The sequence below is a fragment of the Rhinoderma darwinii genome, chromosome 6, assembly GCF_050947455.1.
Source record: "Rhinoderma darwinii isolate aRhiDar2 chromosome 6, aRhiDar2.hap1, whole genome shotgun sequence".
Lineage (NCBI taxonomy): Eukaryota > Metazoa > Chordata > Amphibia > Anura > Rhinodermatidae > Rhinoderma > Rhinoderma darwinii.
In genome coordinates, this window is record NC_134692.1 from 62,626,793 (window position 1) to 62,644,462 (window position 17,670).

Below are 17,670 nucleotides of genomic sequence, written 5' to 3' on the forward strand. Positions count from 1 at the left end.
TTGCCATGTGAGTTCTAACAAGCCGTGGATGTTTATGAAGGGAAAACCTGGCTTTATAAAAGGCTTTGGCTTCCATGTTGCAGGCAGACTCCTTCTGTTTTTCCAAGGCTGTTCACAAGACACATTTTTCTAATTTCAGTCCAGGTTTTTATTTTTATTTTTTTTATTTGTTTGTCAAACGTGGCAGTATCCAGAAAACCATCCACATTAATTCAAGTGATTTTATAACTTTTATTTTCTTCAATCATTTTACATGACTCTATCACCGCCTGTCTGTAAACTGTAGCATTGTTATTAAATGCAGTCCTGTTTTTATGTAATAAATTACCCACTTCCCTTTTTTCTTTAATATTTTGCAGGTCTCTCCTGGGCAACTTACAAAGAAGTACAGTTCATGTTCAACAATATTTTTAGATGACAGCACAGTCAGTCAGCCTAACCTCAGAAGCACAATAAAGTGGTGAGTGACTGAAAGTAGACCTGGAATACCACCGCATGTGCGTAACCTTCACTTAGGCTCTTTGAGACCGTCCTAACACAGGTGCATTTTAACATCTGTATTACTCCCACAATTCCCAGATCTCGTGTGGTTTTTATTGTACCAGACTTGGATCAACATAGTATCCTATAGTAATATTCGTCTAGTTCCGTACAACTGTTGGGAGGTCTAAGCATTGTAATACAGAAACTACCTGAAGCACTGTGCCCAGGGAAGCTCCTGACGTCACGTGATGTCAAGAGCTTTACAATGCCGAAGTCCCTGGACAGAGCATTAGAATCGCTCTAAATAGGGACTCCAGATACCACTCGCACGGTGGCTTTATATCCCTTGCCGCAAGAACTTTAAAGCTGCTGAAGTCCCTGGCTGCTAGCTCTGTTCGCGTAAGCTCTATCACTGGAGCCTGCCTGAGGGATAGTTTCCTTCACTGGGACTTCGGCTGTAAAGGTCTTGCAGTCACGGGGAATAGGACCGCCGGGTAGAGCAGTCTCTGATGCATCGGGGAGCTTGAGCGATAACTGTACACATATATGGACAGTTATGTGACTGGCTGCAGCTTCCCGACATATATTCTATGACTGATGCCAAGCAGTTGGGCAGGATGGAGAAGCGTAGTCAAGTACGTTATTCTATCCTTCAAAAAGAATGGTTTACCAGCCAGACTAAGGCCAAAAATACACTTTTTTTTATTTTATTTTGGACTCCTATTGTGGTAATGGAGCCCTATGGACACATTTAGCATATACATTGGGAGCTTTCCGTTATACCCAGATTATTTCTGAGTGGGCCAGCACTTTTGAGTTTCCTATTTATGTATTTGAAAAATGTTTTTGGGTTGCTTCTACTTTCTTTGTCAACGAGTCTCCCTGTTTCAATCTATTCTGCCTTTTTTTGTCTTTTAGACAACTTATTTTTTTCCTTACAATTATTAAATTCCTGGAAGAATCTTTAAAAAATTGTCCCATTTAGTTTGTGTACTTTTATTTTTGAGTACATTGTCCCAGTTTATGCCCTTAACCCCTAGGCGCACCACGACGCAACTGTATGTCCTGGTAGCCAGTGTCTTAGCGCACAAAGACGTACGGTTACTGCGCGGTTCCCGGTGCACACTGGCGGTGACATTGTGAACCGGGAGGCCAGCTGTCCCCGACAGCTGACACTCCACTGTTGCCGATCAGCGGCTCATTAACCTGTTAAATGTGGCGCTCGATTGCGATCGCCGCATTTAGGGGGTTTGTAGCACATCAGCAGCGCCCATGCAATTGTGGGGGTTGCTGATGCTTGTGAAGGCATCCAGAGGCCAGGCAACGGCCTCTGGGTCTGCCGTGTATGGAAGCCTCGTAGACTTACTGTCAGAGTGACTGTGACATCACACTGACAGTTGGAACACATTACACTACTAGGTAGTAGGGATGCACGATGCATCGAAACTTCGATACTGTGCATCCCCAAACGCTTCAATGCCGTTATTTCATGTATTTCTATACTAAGCGGTGTGGCAACACAGCTAAGTATAGTAACACATGAATGTATTTAGAACGGGGCTGCCCCTGTGTCATACAGCCATTGCCAACCCGATGATGCGATGCGGCCAGCGCTGCACTAATGAGCGGCGGCACTGAAGACAGAACATGGCGGGCGCACTACAAAACACCCCCATGTTCTGTCTTCAGTGCCTGCACCGCCTCTTGTTAGTGCAGCGCCGGCCCCATCACCTCATGCTGACCGCACGTTCACTTGTCAGGAGCAGCGCAATGGCTGTATTACACCGCCGCAGCTCCGCTCTATAACGTTGGAGATCAGAGAAACCTTCCCTTTCCGCCGTTATTCTCCTGAATGCTGCGATCAAAGCTGACTGCAGCATTCAAGAGGAAGTAAGAAGGGGTATGCCCCTTGGATCACATCACAGGAATCCCTGTGACACAATTGAGGGACATACCATACCTTTTTGACAATAAACATTAAAATAAGTCAATACCTAAAACATACACATTCGTATTGGCGCAGCCGTAATAACCTTCACAACACATTTTTTTTGCATCATTTATGATGTGTACGCTGTAAAAAAAAACAAAAAAACTTTCACTTATTGTGGGGCACAAGGTGTGATGAATTTCACCTCCATGTGCCTCACATTAATAGTAATTAACATCCGGTTACTCAGTCATAATGGGTTAATGTGTGAGAAATCTGATGGGGTTAATTACTTACTATTGTGAGGCACATTCAAAATTAATCACACCTCGCGCCTCACATCAGAAAACGGAAGAACTTTTTTTTTATCATTTTAGTATCGAAATCGCAATACTAAAGTCCATATTCTGGTATCGTGACATCCCTACTAGGTAGTGTAATGTATAATAGCAGCGATCAGAGCTGAAGGTAAAAAAAAAGTAAAAAAAAAAATGTTAAGTTAATTTATTTTTTTACAAAAGTCTAAAAATACTACTTATAGGAAAAAAAAAATGTTGTATTATAGAAAAAAATGAAAGCGTTAAACTGTACACACAAATGTTTTTCCCTGCACGGTGAACGCCGCAAAAAATAAACTAAACTATGCCAGAATCACTTTTTTTGGTCACCACCCCTCCCAAAATATAGAATAAAAAGTCGCATGTACCCCAAAATAGTACCAATAAAAACTACAACCCGTCCCGTAAAAAACAAGCCCTTACACAGCTTTTTCAACTGAAAAATGTATGGCTCTCAGAATTTGGTGACACAGAAAATATATTCTTGTATAAACAAGTAATTTTATTGTGCTAACGCTGCGAAACATAAAACGATATACATATGGTAATCGTATCAACCCGCAGAATAAAGTAAAACTGTCATTTTTAGCACATCATGACCGCCGTAAAAAATAAAGAATTCAAAACTCCAAAATCACTGTTTTTTTTTGGGCACCTTCGCTCTAAATAAGATGTCAAAAAAAGTGATCAAAAAGTTGTATATACAAAAAAATGGTATCAGCTCGTCCCGCCAAAAATAAGCCCCTACACCGCTCTATTGATGGAAAAATAAAACTTATGGCTCTCACAATTTGATACAAAACAATTTTTTTTTTAATTTACAAAATATGAAAAAAAACTATATACATTTGGTATCATCTTAATCACCCACAGAATAAAGTGAAGTTGTCGGTTTTACCGCACGGTGAAAGAGGTAAAAACAATGGAGGAATCAGTTTTTTTCTAATTTCACCCCACAAAGAATTGTATTTTCTGTTTCCGAGTACACTATATGGTACTTTAAATGGTGTCAATAGAAACTACAACTCTTCCCACAAAAAATAAGCCCTCACACCGCTCTTGATGGGAAAAAAATAAATTATGGCGTTTGGAAGGCGGAGAGTGAAAAATTAAAATGGAAAAGCAAAAAAGGATCAGTCCTGCAACGGTTAATTCATTTCTATTAAAAAAACTATTACCACCACATGTGGGGTATTGTCATACTCTGGAGAGATTGTGTTTCAAATTTTGTGCGGCCTTTTCTCCTTTATCCCTTGTGAAAATGAAAAAAATTTAACATTTTAGTGGACAAAAATGTTGATATTCATTTTCATGGCCTAATACCACTAAATTCTGCAAAAAACCTGTGTGGTATAAATGCTCACTATACCCCTAGAAAAGGGAGTTGCAAACGCGACATGGCACTGAAAACCAATCCAGCAAAATCTGCTCTCCAAAAGGCGCTCCCTCCCTCCTGAGCCCTGCTGTGAGTCCAAACAGCAGTTTATTATCAGATATGGGTTATTTCCGTAATCAGGAGAAGATGCTTTACAAATGTTGGGGTGCATTGTCTCCTTTATTCTTTGTAAATATTAAAAATTTCCTATGCTTTTTCAGAACAAAAGTAGATTTTCATTTTCACAGACTGAGGCCCCATGCACACGAACGTAAAAACGCCCGTGATTACGGGCCCATAAACTTCTATTGGCCACGGGTACCTCCCCGTATGCTTACGGGAAGGTGCCCGGGCCGTTGAAAAATATAGAACATGTCCTATTTTAGGCCGTAATTACGGCACGGGCAGGCCCATAGAAGTCTATGGGGCTACCGTAATTACGGGTGACTGTGTGTGCACCTGTAATTCCGGGAGCGTTGCTAGGCGACGTCAGTGGATAGTCATTGTCCAGGGTGCTGAAAGAGTTAACTGATCGGCAGTAACTCTTTCAGCACCAGGGACAGTGACTACCGATCACAGTATAAAGAAACGTGTAAAGAAGTTCATATTTACCCAGAACTCCCTGCTTCTTCATCCAGTCCGGCATCCCGGGGTGATGTTTTGGCCCATGTGACCGCTGCAGCCAATCACAGGCTGCAGCAGTCACATGGACTGCCGCGTCATCCAGGGAGGTCGGGCTGGATGTCGAAAGAGGGACGTGTCACCAAGACCACGGCCGGGTAAGTATGAATTTCTTTTACTTTTACCTCGGAAAGGGCTGCCCCTTCTCTCTATCCTGCACTGATAGAGAGAAGGGGCTGCCGATTAGTGCAGTGCAATTTTGCAGCGAAAACGTTCCCGTAGATACGGGTGGAATACTGGTGACACCGGACCCGTATTCGTTTCTTAACCTTTTCCCTCTTTAGCCACTTTTGACCTTTCTGACAGAGCCTCATTTTTCAAATCTGACGTGTCACTTTATGTGGTAATAACGTCTGAATGCTTTCACCTATCCAAGCGATTCTGAGATTGTTTTCTTGTGACAAATTGCACTTTAAGTTATTGGCAAAATTTGCTCTATGTTCAGTATTTAATTGTGAAAAACACCAAAAATTAGCATTTTTCTCAATTTAAATTTATCTGGTTGTAAGACAGGCAGTTATACCACACAAAATTGTTGCTAATTAACATCCCCCATATGTCTACTTTAGATTGGCATCGTTTTTTGAACATCCTTTTATTTTTCTATGACCTCACAAGGCTTAGAACTTTAGCAGCATTTTCTCACATTTTCAAGAAAATTTCAAAAGGCTATTTTTACAGGTACCAGTTCAGTTGTGAAGTGGCTTTGAGGGCCTTATATATTAGAAACCCCCAAAAAGTCACCCCATTTTAAAAACTTCACCCCCCAAAGTATTCAAAACAGCATTTAGAAAATGTCTTAACCCTTTACACATTTCACAGGAATTCAAGCAAAGTAGAGGTGAATTTTACAAATTTCATATTTTTTTGCAGAAATAAATTTTTACTATTTTTTTTTTATAACACAAGGTTTTACCAGAGAAATGCAACTCAATATTTGTTGTCCAGTGTCTACAGTTTTAGGATCTATCCCACATCTGGCCGTAGCGTGCTACTGGACTGACGCACCGGCCTCAGAAGCAAAGGAGCACCTACAGGATTTTGGGGCCTTATTTTTGTTAGAATATATTTTAGGCACCATGTCAGGTTTGAAGGGCTCTTGCGGTGCCAAAACAGTAAAAATTCCCATGAAAGTGACCCCATCTGGGAAACTACACACCTCAAGGAAATTATCTAGGTGTACAATGAGCATTTTGACCGCACAGGTTTTTCACAGAAATTCTTGGAAGTAGGCCGTGAAAATAAAAATCTACATTTTTTTTCAAAGAAAATGTAGGTTTAGCTTATTTTTTTTTTCTCATTTCCACGAGGACTAAAGGAGAAAAAGCACTGCAAAATCTGTAAAGCAATTTCTCCCGAGTAAAACAATACCCCACATGTGGTAATAAACGGCTGTTTGGACACACAGCAGGGCTTAGAAGGGAAAGAGCGCCATTTGGCTTTTGGAGCTCAAATTTTGCAGGAATGGTTTGCGGAGGCCATGTCACATTTACAAAGCCCCTGAGGGGACAAAACCGTGAAAACCCCCCACAAGTGACCCCATTTTGGAGACTACACCCATTGAGGAAATTATCTAGGGGTATAGTGAGCAATTTGACCCCACAGTTTTTTTTGCCGAAATTATTGGAAGTAGGCCCTGAAAATAAAAATCTACATTTTTTTCAAAGAAAATGTAGGTTTAGCTAATTTTTTTTCTAATTTCCACAAGGACTGAAGGAGAAAAAGCACCACAAAATTTGTAAAGCAATTTCTCCCAAGTAAAACAATACCCCACATGTGGTAATATCCGGCTGTTGGACACACGGCAGGGCTTAGAAGTGAAAGAGCGCTATTTGGCTTTTGGAGATCACATTTGGCAGGAATGGTTTGCGGAGGCCAGGTCACGTTTGCAAAGCCCCTGAGGGGACAAAACAATGAAAACGCCCAAAAAGGTGACTCCATTTAGGAAACTACACCTCTTGAGGAATTCATCTAGGGCTGTAGTAAGCATTTTGACCCCACAGATGTTTCATAGAATTTATTAGAATTGGGCAGTGAAAATAAAAACAATCCTTTTTCTTCAATAAGACGTAGCTTTAGTGCATATTTTTCATTTTCTCAACAAATAAAGGAAAAAAAGAACCCAACATTTGTAAAGCAATTTCTCCCGAGTACGGCAATACCCCATATGTGGTCATAAACTGCTGTTTGGGCAAACGGCAGGGATCAGAAGGGAAGGACCGCTATTTGGAGTGCAGATGTTGCTGAATTGGTTTCTGGGTGCCAGTGGGCCTAAAACAGTGGAAACCCCCCAGAAGTGACCCAATTTTGGAAACTACGCCCCTCAATGCATTTACCTAGGGGTGTAGTAAGCATTTTAACCCTGCAGGTGTTTTGTAGAAATTACTGTGCATTCGATGTTGCAGAGTGAAAATGGGATTTTTCCTATAGATATGCCAATATGTGGTGCCCAGCTTGTGCCACCATAACAAGACAGCTCTCTAATTATTACGCTGGGCACTAATCTTTTGCCTGGACAGTCGACCAGGCTCAGGAGTGAAAGCGTACCATGTCAAATTGAGGCCTAATTTGGCAAATTTACGAAGTGTTGGTTCACAACTGCAGAGGCTCAGATGTGAAATAATAAAAAGAAACCCCTGAGAAGTGACCCCATTATGGAAACTGCACCCCTCAAGGCATTTATTAAGGGGTGTAGTGAGCATTTTCACCCCACAGGTCTTTTCCATAAATGATTGCACTGCGGATGGTGCAAATTAAAAATGTATATTTTTCCCTAGATATACCATTCAGTGGCAAATATGACGCTGGAGACACACACACCCCAAAAATTGTTAAAAGGGTTCTCCCGGTTATGACGATGCCATATATGTGGAAGGAAACTGCTTTTTGGGCACGCAGATCGGAGGGAGCGCCATTTGGCTTTTGGAGAGCGGATTTTGCTTGGTAGTAGATTTGTTTGAGTATTGCTGGTGTTTCCGTTTATAATGTGGGGGTACATGTAAGCTGGGCAGAGTATATAAGGGGTATAGTCAGGTGGTATAATAATGGGGTAAAAAAAAACAATAAAATGATCCATAGATGTGTTACGCTGTGAAGCAATCCTTTCTGCACAGGCCGGTGTTATTGATGAGACCAAAAAGAGAGAATTAATGCTGAGAGACAAAGAAGTAATGAAAATACAAAAATACTTTATTAACATATAATAATAAAAGAATCCATAAGCCAACAGTAAAAACACGGACCCTCGGCTGGAGATTTACCCAAATATGTACAGACGGCACATGAGATGCATGTGGATCCCCCAATGAAAGTAATATAACAGATGTATGTGAACATTTTAAAAGTATAATCTGCTTGAATAAATAAATCAAGTATATGCACGTGCAAAATAGTACAGACTAAATATCGTCACAAGCAAGGGTCAAAGCCTAAAGCGATTAACAGTGCTAATATTACAATCGTGGTACAATAACCTTCGCATCACACATCGTTATGCATGCAGGAGGATCGAACATGCAAAGACGCAAGATAAAGAGAGTATGTTTACACATAAGGAATAAAGTCTCACATACCCATAATGAACAGACGGGATAAATGCAGCCGGGCTCCACCCCAACGTGCGTTTCGTCTGGGTTTTTTTTTATTTCCGGACTTATTGGAGCCTTAACTAATTTTATTTTTTCATAGACGTAGTGGTATGAGGGCTGGTTTGTTGTGGGACGAGCTGTAGTTCTTGGTACCATTTTGGGGATACATGCAACTTTTTGATCACCTTTTTGTCCTATTTTTTGGGATGCCAGGTAAACAAAAAAAACGCAATTCTGGCACAGCTTTTTTTCGTTTTTTTTTATATAGCCTTCACCATGCGTTATAAATTACATGTTCACGTTATTCTGTGGGTCAGTACAATTCCGGCGATACCTAATTTATAGCACTTTTTTATGTTTTACATCTTTTTGCACAATAAAATTACTTTTGTAAAAAGAATGTATTTTTTCTGTCGCCAAGTTGTGAGAACCATAATTTTATTTTTTTGTCGACGGAGCTGTATGAGGGCTTGTTTTTTGTGGGACGAGCTATAGTTTTTATAGGTACCATTTTTGGATACGTGAGACTTTTTGATCACTTTTTATTCCAATATTTGTAGGGCAAAGTGACCAAAAAACAGAAACTCTGGAAACGTTTTTTACGTTTTTTTTTATTACGCTGTTCACAGAGTGCAATAAATAATATAATATTTTGATACCTCAGGTCGTTACGGTCACGGCGATACCAAATACGTAAGGTTTATTATTTTTTAATAATAAAGGACTTGATAAGCTTAAAAGGGGGATTGTATTTTATTTTATTACTTCAAACTTTTATTGTTTTCAAACTTTTTTTATTTTTTTCACACTTTTTTTTTTTTACACTTTTTCTCAAGTCCCGCTAGGGGACCTGAAGGTCCAACTGTCAGATTTTTTTTTTCTAATACATTGCACTACCTATGTAGTGCAATGTATTAGATCTGTCAGTCATTCACTGACAGCAAGCCGATTAGGCTTCGCCTCCCGGCGGGGCCTAAATCGGCTTCCGTAATGGCAGAGCAGGAGACCATTGTGTTTCCTGTTGCCATAGCAGCAGTCGCCAGTCCTGATTGCCTGTCAGGGCTGGCCATCTGGTAGTAACCGCTGCGATGCAGCAATCTCTTTCGATTGCTGCATCGAAGGGGTTAATGGCAGGGATCGGAGCTAGCTCCGGTTCCTGCCATTACAGGTGGATGTCAGCTGTAACATACAGCTGACTTCCACCGCTGATGACGCCGGATCAGCTCCTGACCCGGCGCCTTCTTGCCGGCAGCTACGGAAGCCGATCAGGCTCCGCCACCGGGCGGATCTTGACCGGCTTCCATGCTAGGCAGACCGGGAGGCCAGTATTAGGCCTCCGGTTGCCATTGCAGCCACCGGAACCCCGGCAATTTCATTGCTGGGGTTCCGATGAGTTGCAAACACCTTAAGTGCAGCACTTGCGTTTGAGCGCTGCACTTAAGGGGTTAATGGCGGGGATTGAAGCTAATTATGGCCCCCGCCATTACAGCCGGATGTCAGCTGTAAGATACAGCTGAGAACCGGCGATTATGGCACCTTCTCAGCCGGTGCCAAACATTTGTCGTAAGTATACGACATTTTGCGGGAAGCACTGGCTTTCCATGACGTATACTTACGACAAATGTCCAACTGGCGTGTTTTTACTTCTTACCAACTGGGCGTTGTACAGAGGAGTGTATGACGTTGACCAATCAGTGTCAGACACTTGTCAATGTTCCAGCCCAGCTTCTGACACTGCACACTATATAGATTTTTTTTATATTTTACTACTTTAAAAAAAAAGCAAAACTTTTTGTTAAATAAAAAAAAATGTGCAAATTGTTTCACCACATTCTGAGAGCCCTAACTTTTTATTTTTCTAATTCTGTTGCAAATGTTCCCCACTAAAGGCTTGATACACCTTTTTGAAATTGTGTTTTTTACAGCTGCTTTGTATTCTGTATACAGAGCAGCTGTATCATGCACGAGTCAGTCAGGTCAGTAGCACTGAGAGGTTCTGTGTCAGCGGGTCCATGCAGGATCCACCTGTTCATCATATCTAAGTTATGAACTTAGATGTAATCGGTAAGATCTCTATCCCTCTTCTCAGCGCGTCCTGCATGTCTATCACTGAACCAGTCAGTGCCGCTGACCAGACGGTTACAGCTTTCAGAGTTAGATACAGCTGCTCTGTATACAGGATACAAAGCGGCTGTATCTCAAAAAGTTAATAGTTTTAAGTAAAAAGTATTTGGAAAGTTGCACAAATGTCACTGATAGATATGTAAAAATAAAATAAATTCTAAGGTGTACATAGCCTTTAAACTCATTAGGGAGGTAAAACCCGCAACAAAAAGCAAGTATTACGTTTGTTGTGGCGTTGTCTCCCTAAAAATCAGAAGGAAAAACTTTTGTTTAAAATAAATAAAAAGGTTAATACTTACCCCTGGGCGTTGTCATAGCAACACTTTCTTCTGTTCCCTATCAAGGTTAGCCTCCTGGGTTGACTTTTCATCCCATGTGACTGCTACAGCCAATCACATACTGCAGCGCCATCCCAGGAGGCCAGGCTACACGGAGAACAGAAGAAATTGTCGCTATAACAATGGAGAATGGGGTAAGTATTTTTTTGTTCTAGCAGTCTTTCTGCAGCGGAGATTCCTCCACAATTTGCGGTTTTTCTGCCAGAATTCCTTGCAGGTTCCAGGCAGAAACGCTATGTACATTAGGCAGCATATCTGCCATGTGTGAACATAGCCTAACTATGTAACGGGTATCTGAAGTCCCACAATGCACTGATCTTTTGTTAAAGCAAACCAGTGTAAATCTACATTTATCTTTGAAGAAGCACTACAGCTTTTTGTGTTCCCACCCCTTTTCCCCACGTTTGCAGATGTGTATCGGCTTTACCTGGTGCTGTATTTAAATTGTAGCCACTCCGTTCTGGGTTGCCGTTGGGTCACGTGATAGTAATTCAGAATCCCTGTATCCCACAGCGACTACAGTAGAAAAAAAATGTAAGTCCGGCTCTCAATGCAAATTTATGAGCGCTTCGATGTGAGCCTCCTAGGCTTGCATTGAGAGCCTGACTTGCGGTTTCTACTGTAGATGCTGTGAGATACAGGGAGCCTGAATTACTATCAGGTGACCCAACGGCAACCCAGAATGGAGTGGCTACCATTGAAATACAGCACCAGGTAAAGCCGATACACGACTACACATCTGCAAACGTGGGGAAAAGGGGTGGGAAAACAAAAAGCTGTAGTGCTTCTTCAAAGATAAATGTAGATTTACACTGGCAACCTGGAATGGAGTGGCTACCCTTGAAATACAGCACCAGGTAAGCCGATACACGTGACTACATTGCACCACAACACACTTGCAAATGGGAGGCGTAGTCAGAGTGCTTCTTTAGGCCTAATAGAGGGAAAACCTTGTAACTCATAATAGGTACAATATAATAAGTCCTTAGGGCTATGAAGACGCTTAGCATTTTATGTAAAATTTAGTTGTGAAAGATTGTAAATAGTTGCTCCAAAGCAGAGGTTTCTTTAAAGGCTATGGAAACCTTTCACACTCACTAAATTGTTTTTTTTTTTTTTTTTTTTTAGTTAATGTGCCTTCTAAATGCAAAATTAAGCTACTTTTTAAATAGTATTTATTAAAATTTCCTACCCTTTTTTTGCTGTAGAATCTATGTAACTGCTTCAGTTAGCTGGTGGTCTGCAAATTCTGGCATATATTCAACAGAACTTTGTGCCTGACTGTCAGCTTTCCCCCTCCCTACTCTTCGTGTTTGGGTAAGGCCCCACGGAGTGGCATTGACACGGTTGATAGTTACTTCGGCACCCTGTTGTCGAATTGCTTGTTAATAGCTGTGCATTCTAGCGGATAAAGCTGCTGTTTACCTGCAAAATTGCATGACTATAAAAGGGTGTATTCATTAATGGCCACAGAATTTTGCAGGTAAACTGCTGTTTTACCTGCAGCTATGTATGGCCATTGTACATAATTTACATTATTTTCTCATTAAAGTATTCACTGGGGTGGAACAGTACCATGGTATAGGCCGCTGTTCCTAATAGGCTAACACTAGGTAAATTATATTTAAAAAAGTGTGGCTTCGCCCAGTGGGCAATGATCACTCAGTTTTAACATGGTGTCGATAGTAGGCAGACCAGTCCTGCGCTGCCGGTAATTCTGCTAGGTTTTTTTTTTTCCTTTGCTTTTTCAGGTGCAGGATGCGAGTCTCTTGTGTGTTCCACTTGGTGACTCACCTGCGGGCGCTGGGCGGAAGGAGTTCACACTTTTTCAGCAGATTCCTACCTTTTTGGCAGTTGCTCTTCCCACCTCTCTGGTGGATGTTCCCCACCTTGGTCACCCAGTACCCTATTACTGCACCTGCGGTTGAAGATGCCAGACAGCCACGCTAAGAGTGTGCGTGTTCCGAAGGAGCGACCGGCTGCGCCTGAAGACTACTAAAAGGTAAGTTCTCCCCCACCACCACCACCATCACCATTGGGAGATGTTGTGGTTTGGGCTCTTCGGCATTATATATAGAGGGGTTTTACATTCTGAGGTGTTGTCCTTACTAATGGTTTTTCTAACACCTATGTGCTGACAGACATACTTCAGCAGTTTTACTGCATTTTACAAGCCGCCGTATTCCGCCAGCAGCGCAATTAATTTAGGCCCTGGCTTTGGTTCTCTGCTAGGCCACAAGATGGTCTCACCCCCCTCATGCTCGATCCCCGCCCCTACGGTTTTTCACACTGTGTTCGCGTTCTGATTGGTCACCAGGTGGGACCTGAGTCACATGCCAGCCCTGTCAACCAGTGCGCTGTGGGTTTTTTTTTTTGCTGGAGGAGAGGGGTTATTCTGTTCTCCTCAGACGCTTTCCTCTATCACCAGTAGTGAATTCCATCTACACTGAGGGGTGTACAGAAGTCATACAACGCTGAAAACATTCTTTCATGGGGGACACAGCACCTAGGGGGTCTTGTAGGATAGCCATTAGCTATTGTGTTTTTTGTTTTTTTTTTGTAAAAGGCTCATTATGTCTTCAATGGATAAAGCTCCGAAGACCCTCAACCCATTGTAACACACTTGGCATGTACGCGGTGCAGTACGAAGTTTCCATGCAGGCAGGCTGACTCAGTCTGTTCAATGCCCTTTGCCTAAATTACAGCATGATTCCCCTGTTACCATGGCTAGTGAGCATATTCCCCCCCCCCAATGGGCGGCTTCCTTCACCCAGGCAGTTGATGATCTCGCCCGCCTCTCTCAGGCCACAGCAGATGCCTTAGAACGCCTTCCTCAGCAGTTAGCGTCCCAATTGTCTGAAACCTCTCAGGCACAATAGTCCATCATGCCCCCAGACATTCTTCCCTGGATTGTACTCGTTCTAGTGCATCCTGCAAGCAAACCGGGAGATCGAAGAGATATCATTCTTCCTCTGATTCCTGTTTGGACAGAAATGTTGCCGGCATCCTTCATTCTTTTCATTCAAGAGATATATCTGAACCAGCTTCTTCATGGGATGTCTCTTCTGAGTTTGAGTGTAATAAAAGCAAATCCAGTCCTCCTGTTGTGAAGGATCTCATTCAGGCAGTGAGAGAGGTACTTAAGATTGCGGATCATCCTGCTGAATACCCTCAGAATGAGTTCTTGCATCGCCGCAGTCGACTCCCTCTGGTCTTTAAAGATCATAAGGGTTTTGACCAATTGTTTTCTGATGCTTGGAAACACCCTGACTGGTCTTTGCTCGTGCCCAAGAGTGCGGACTATGTTTCCTTTCTCTGATGAGTGTATTGCCAAATGGTCAGCTCACCACAAGGTATATGCTCCCATGGCCTGGCTTTATGAAAATACTATCTTACCGGTTGCAGATGCTTCCGCCTTAAAGGATTCTGTTGACGCCAAAGTGGAGTCTGTGGCAAAACCACTTTCAGCACAGCTGCAGCTTCAGTCAGACCCTCTTTTGCAGCATATTGGGTTAGCTTGGCTAGTATTGAACTAGCTACTCAACTACAGGACGCAATTGATTCAGAAGACTCCGTTGGATACTTCCCTGCTAACTGTAGATGCTTTTGCAGATATTTAAGTAGATCTGTGACGTCTCCGTCCAAGTTGCCCAAAGGGCGGCTAAGGCCATGGCTACGGTAGCTGTCAGCAGGGCCATTTGGACTAGGAACTGGGATACAAATAGTGGGTCTAGAAAGGTTTGCACCCTTCCATTTGCCCAGGATCTCCTATATGGACCTAACCTTGTCAAATAATTCCTGAGGCTACAGGAGGAAGGAGCACTTTTTTCTTCCAAAACGTCATCAAATACCACGCCCAGTTCCCTCAGTCAGAAGACAAAGATATTCAAACAGGAAAAAATGGAAGCTAAATAGCGCTACTTAATCATGAGAGGTCATCAAGCTTCCTAATAGTCATTCAGCTTTTAATAAGCTTGATGACCTCTTATCTTGATGAGTAGCGCTATTTAGCATTCATTTTTTCCTGTTTGAATATTGAAACATCGCGGTGGAGTCCTATTGTCCCATTGGCTAGCAAGCAGCAGCAACTTCATCTCCCCTATGCGCTTCATCAGAGTTGTGCCTGGATATCGCACAGCTATCTCAGGTGAGGATAACACTTGCACCTTTGTCCAATATCTCCTTTGTCGTTGGAAGTTCTGCACCATGAGGCGCTTCTTTCTTTAATTTTTTACAGATAAGACCGAGAAGGGTTTTGTTCATTTCGGTACTCGGCCCAACGTCCGAGGCAGAACTCCTGTCCCTTCAGAGCGCAGAGACCCTACTTCCGGTCTAGAAACTCCTGGCAGCCCCGCAACAGACCCGCTCTGACACAGCCTAATAGTCTCCTTCCAGGAGACATGGCTCAAACGTCGAAGATGCCTGGTTGCGGGAGGTTGTCGACAGGCTACAAAATAGTTTTCTTTTCACCTTCCCAGCGTTTTTACCGGTCACTACACCCTCTGTTTCCCTCCAGGGCCCATGCTTTTTCTCAAGCCATTCAAAGCCTCCTCCATCAAGAAATAATTGTTCCAGTACCAACTCCAGAACTGTTCAAAGGGTTTTATTCAAACCTTTTCACGGTACAAAAGGACTGAGTTCTTCGACCCATTTTGGATCTAAAACATCTCAATTGATATGTGAAGATTCTAAGGTTCTGCATGGAGTCTCTGCGATGATCAGTGTTCGCTTCCTTGGAGGTTGACAAATTCCTGTCCTCAATAGATGGCATGGATGCTTATCTTCATGTTCCCATTGCTCAAGTACATCAGCATTTCCAGTTTGTGGCCCTCCCCTTCGGGCTGGCCACGGTTCTTTAGATCCAGGGGGATAGCGGTTATCCTATACTTGAACTATCTTCTGGTGATGGCACCTTGCAAACAGGACAACTTGGACAGCCTCGACATTACACTGGATTGTCTCCACAGATTCGGATGGCTGTTCAAGAGCACCAAGTCATCCCTCACTCCTTGGAGAATGGAGTTTCTAGGGATGGTCCTGGATACTTGGGCAGCCAGAGACAAAATCTCCACACTGACAGGGAGAGACATTAGTCTGCAGGAATGCACGTTGCTCCATCCGCTTCTCCATGAGTTTTGGACGATAGTCTCAACCTTTGAGGCAGTCCCATTTGCTCAATTTCACTTCCAATATCTACAACTGGCAATTCTATCTCGTTGGGACAAGTCTCCGGACTCCTTGGATCTGATGATCCATCTGCCCTTTCAGTCAAGAGGAAGCTGCTTTGGTGGATGTCTTTCCCCAACATCTCTCAGAGAAAACCCCTTCACAACGCTCCAATGGCAACTCATTACAATGGTTGCAAGTTTGTCCGGCTGGGGGGGGGGGGGTGGTCTCCGGCTGCCTCACCGTACAAGGCACCTGGTATGACCCAGAAGCTCCGCTCTACATTAGAGCAACATCTTGGAGCTGAGGACCATCTAACTGGCCCTGTCTCATTCCCGTGTGGATACAAACAGACCACTCTACAGACGTGGCGTACCTCAATCATCAGGAAGGTGAAAAGCCAGGCCGTATGGAGGGAAGCCGCCAAGGTTTTTCACTGGGCAGAACAAAACGTCCCTGCAAGTGAACATCCCAGTAATGGATAACCGAGAGGCGGATTACCTGAGCCGGGAACGTCTGGACTCTGGATGAAGAGACCATTCTCCAGAGATATTTTAACGCATTTGCCTTCATTGGGGCTTCCCGGACGTGGATCTCTTCGCCTCTCACCTCAATCACAATTGCCTATACTACGTCACCAGAACCAGGAACCCCAAGGCCATAGGAGCCGATGCTCTGGTTCTCCCCTGGACATCCTTCAACCTCTTATCTTTTTCTGCCCCTTCCACTCCTGCCTCGATTGCTGAAGAAAGTCAATGATGCAGGAATTCCATCCATTTTTGTGGCCCCAGACTGGCCTCGCAGAGTTTGGTACGTGGATATCATGCTCCTGCTAGCAGATGCCCCGTGGCCACTTCCTCTGTTCCCAAGGTCCAATGTTCCAGCCTGCTTTACTTCGTCTGCGTTTGATGGCTTGGGTGTTTGAAACCCCGGTTTTGAAGTTCAAAGGTTTCTCTGATCCGGTCATTTAGATCATGATTAATGCCCAGAAGACTCCATCCCAATGGATTTACCATTGTTCTTGGTTGGCTTATTTTAGGTGTGGTGGTGGTTATTTCACCCCTGCTGGTTTCCCATCCCACAATTTCTGGCTTTTCTGCAGGTGTGTTTGGATTCTAAAAGTGCAGGTTTCAGACCCATGTATTCTTTTCCAATTCATTTTGGTTTCCGTGCTCCAACGAAGACATTTTTTTTTTTGCAAGGAGTCGCACATTGTGCTCCTCATCTGTTTCCTCTGGAACCTTGGAAGCTCAATCTGGTCCTTGATGCTCTCCAGGTTGCACGCTTCAAATCTTTGTGGGAAGCTTCTTTCAGGATCTTATCCTGAAAGGTAGTTTACTGTCCTGTGCCATCCTTCCTAAGGTGGTTTCCACCTTCCATCTTAATGAGGACATTGTCCTTCCTTCATTTTGTCCTAAACCTTCTCATCCACGAGGACGTGTCTTACATTGCTTGGATGTCGTTGGAGCCCTTCGTGTCTGCATTGCAGATATGAAGTCCTTCCGGAAGACTGACTCCCTACTTGTTCCTGAGGGCCCTCTTAAGGGTGGCCTGGCTTCAAAGGCCACCATTGCTAGCTTTAATACAGTTTGCTGTTTAAAAGGACCTACACTAAGGGTAGGGAACCCCCCCCCCCTTTCCGTGTCAC

At 43.2% G+C, this 17,670-nt stretch overlaps 1 protein-coding gene across 1 annotated transcript in view; it reads left to right on the top strand.

Annotated features, from left to right (window-relative positions):
* CCNYL1 (cyclin Y like 1) overlaps window positions 1-17,670 on the top strand; it is a 78,870-nt gene that overhangs the window by 30,940 nt on the left and 30,260 nt on the right. Inside the window, exon 4 of the mRNA XM_075829880.1 lies at window positions 360-460. Within this exon, the coding sequence (XP_075685995.1) occupies window positions 360-460 (101 nt within the window). The remainder of the gene's footprint in view (window positions 1-359; window positions 461-17,670) is intronic.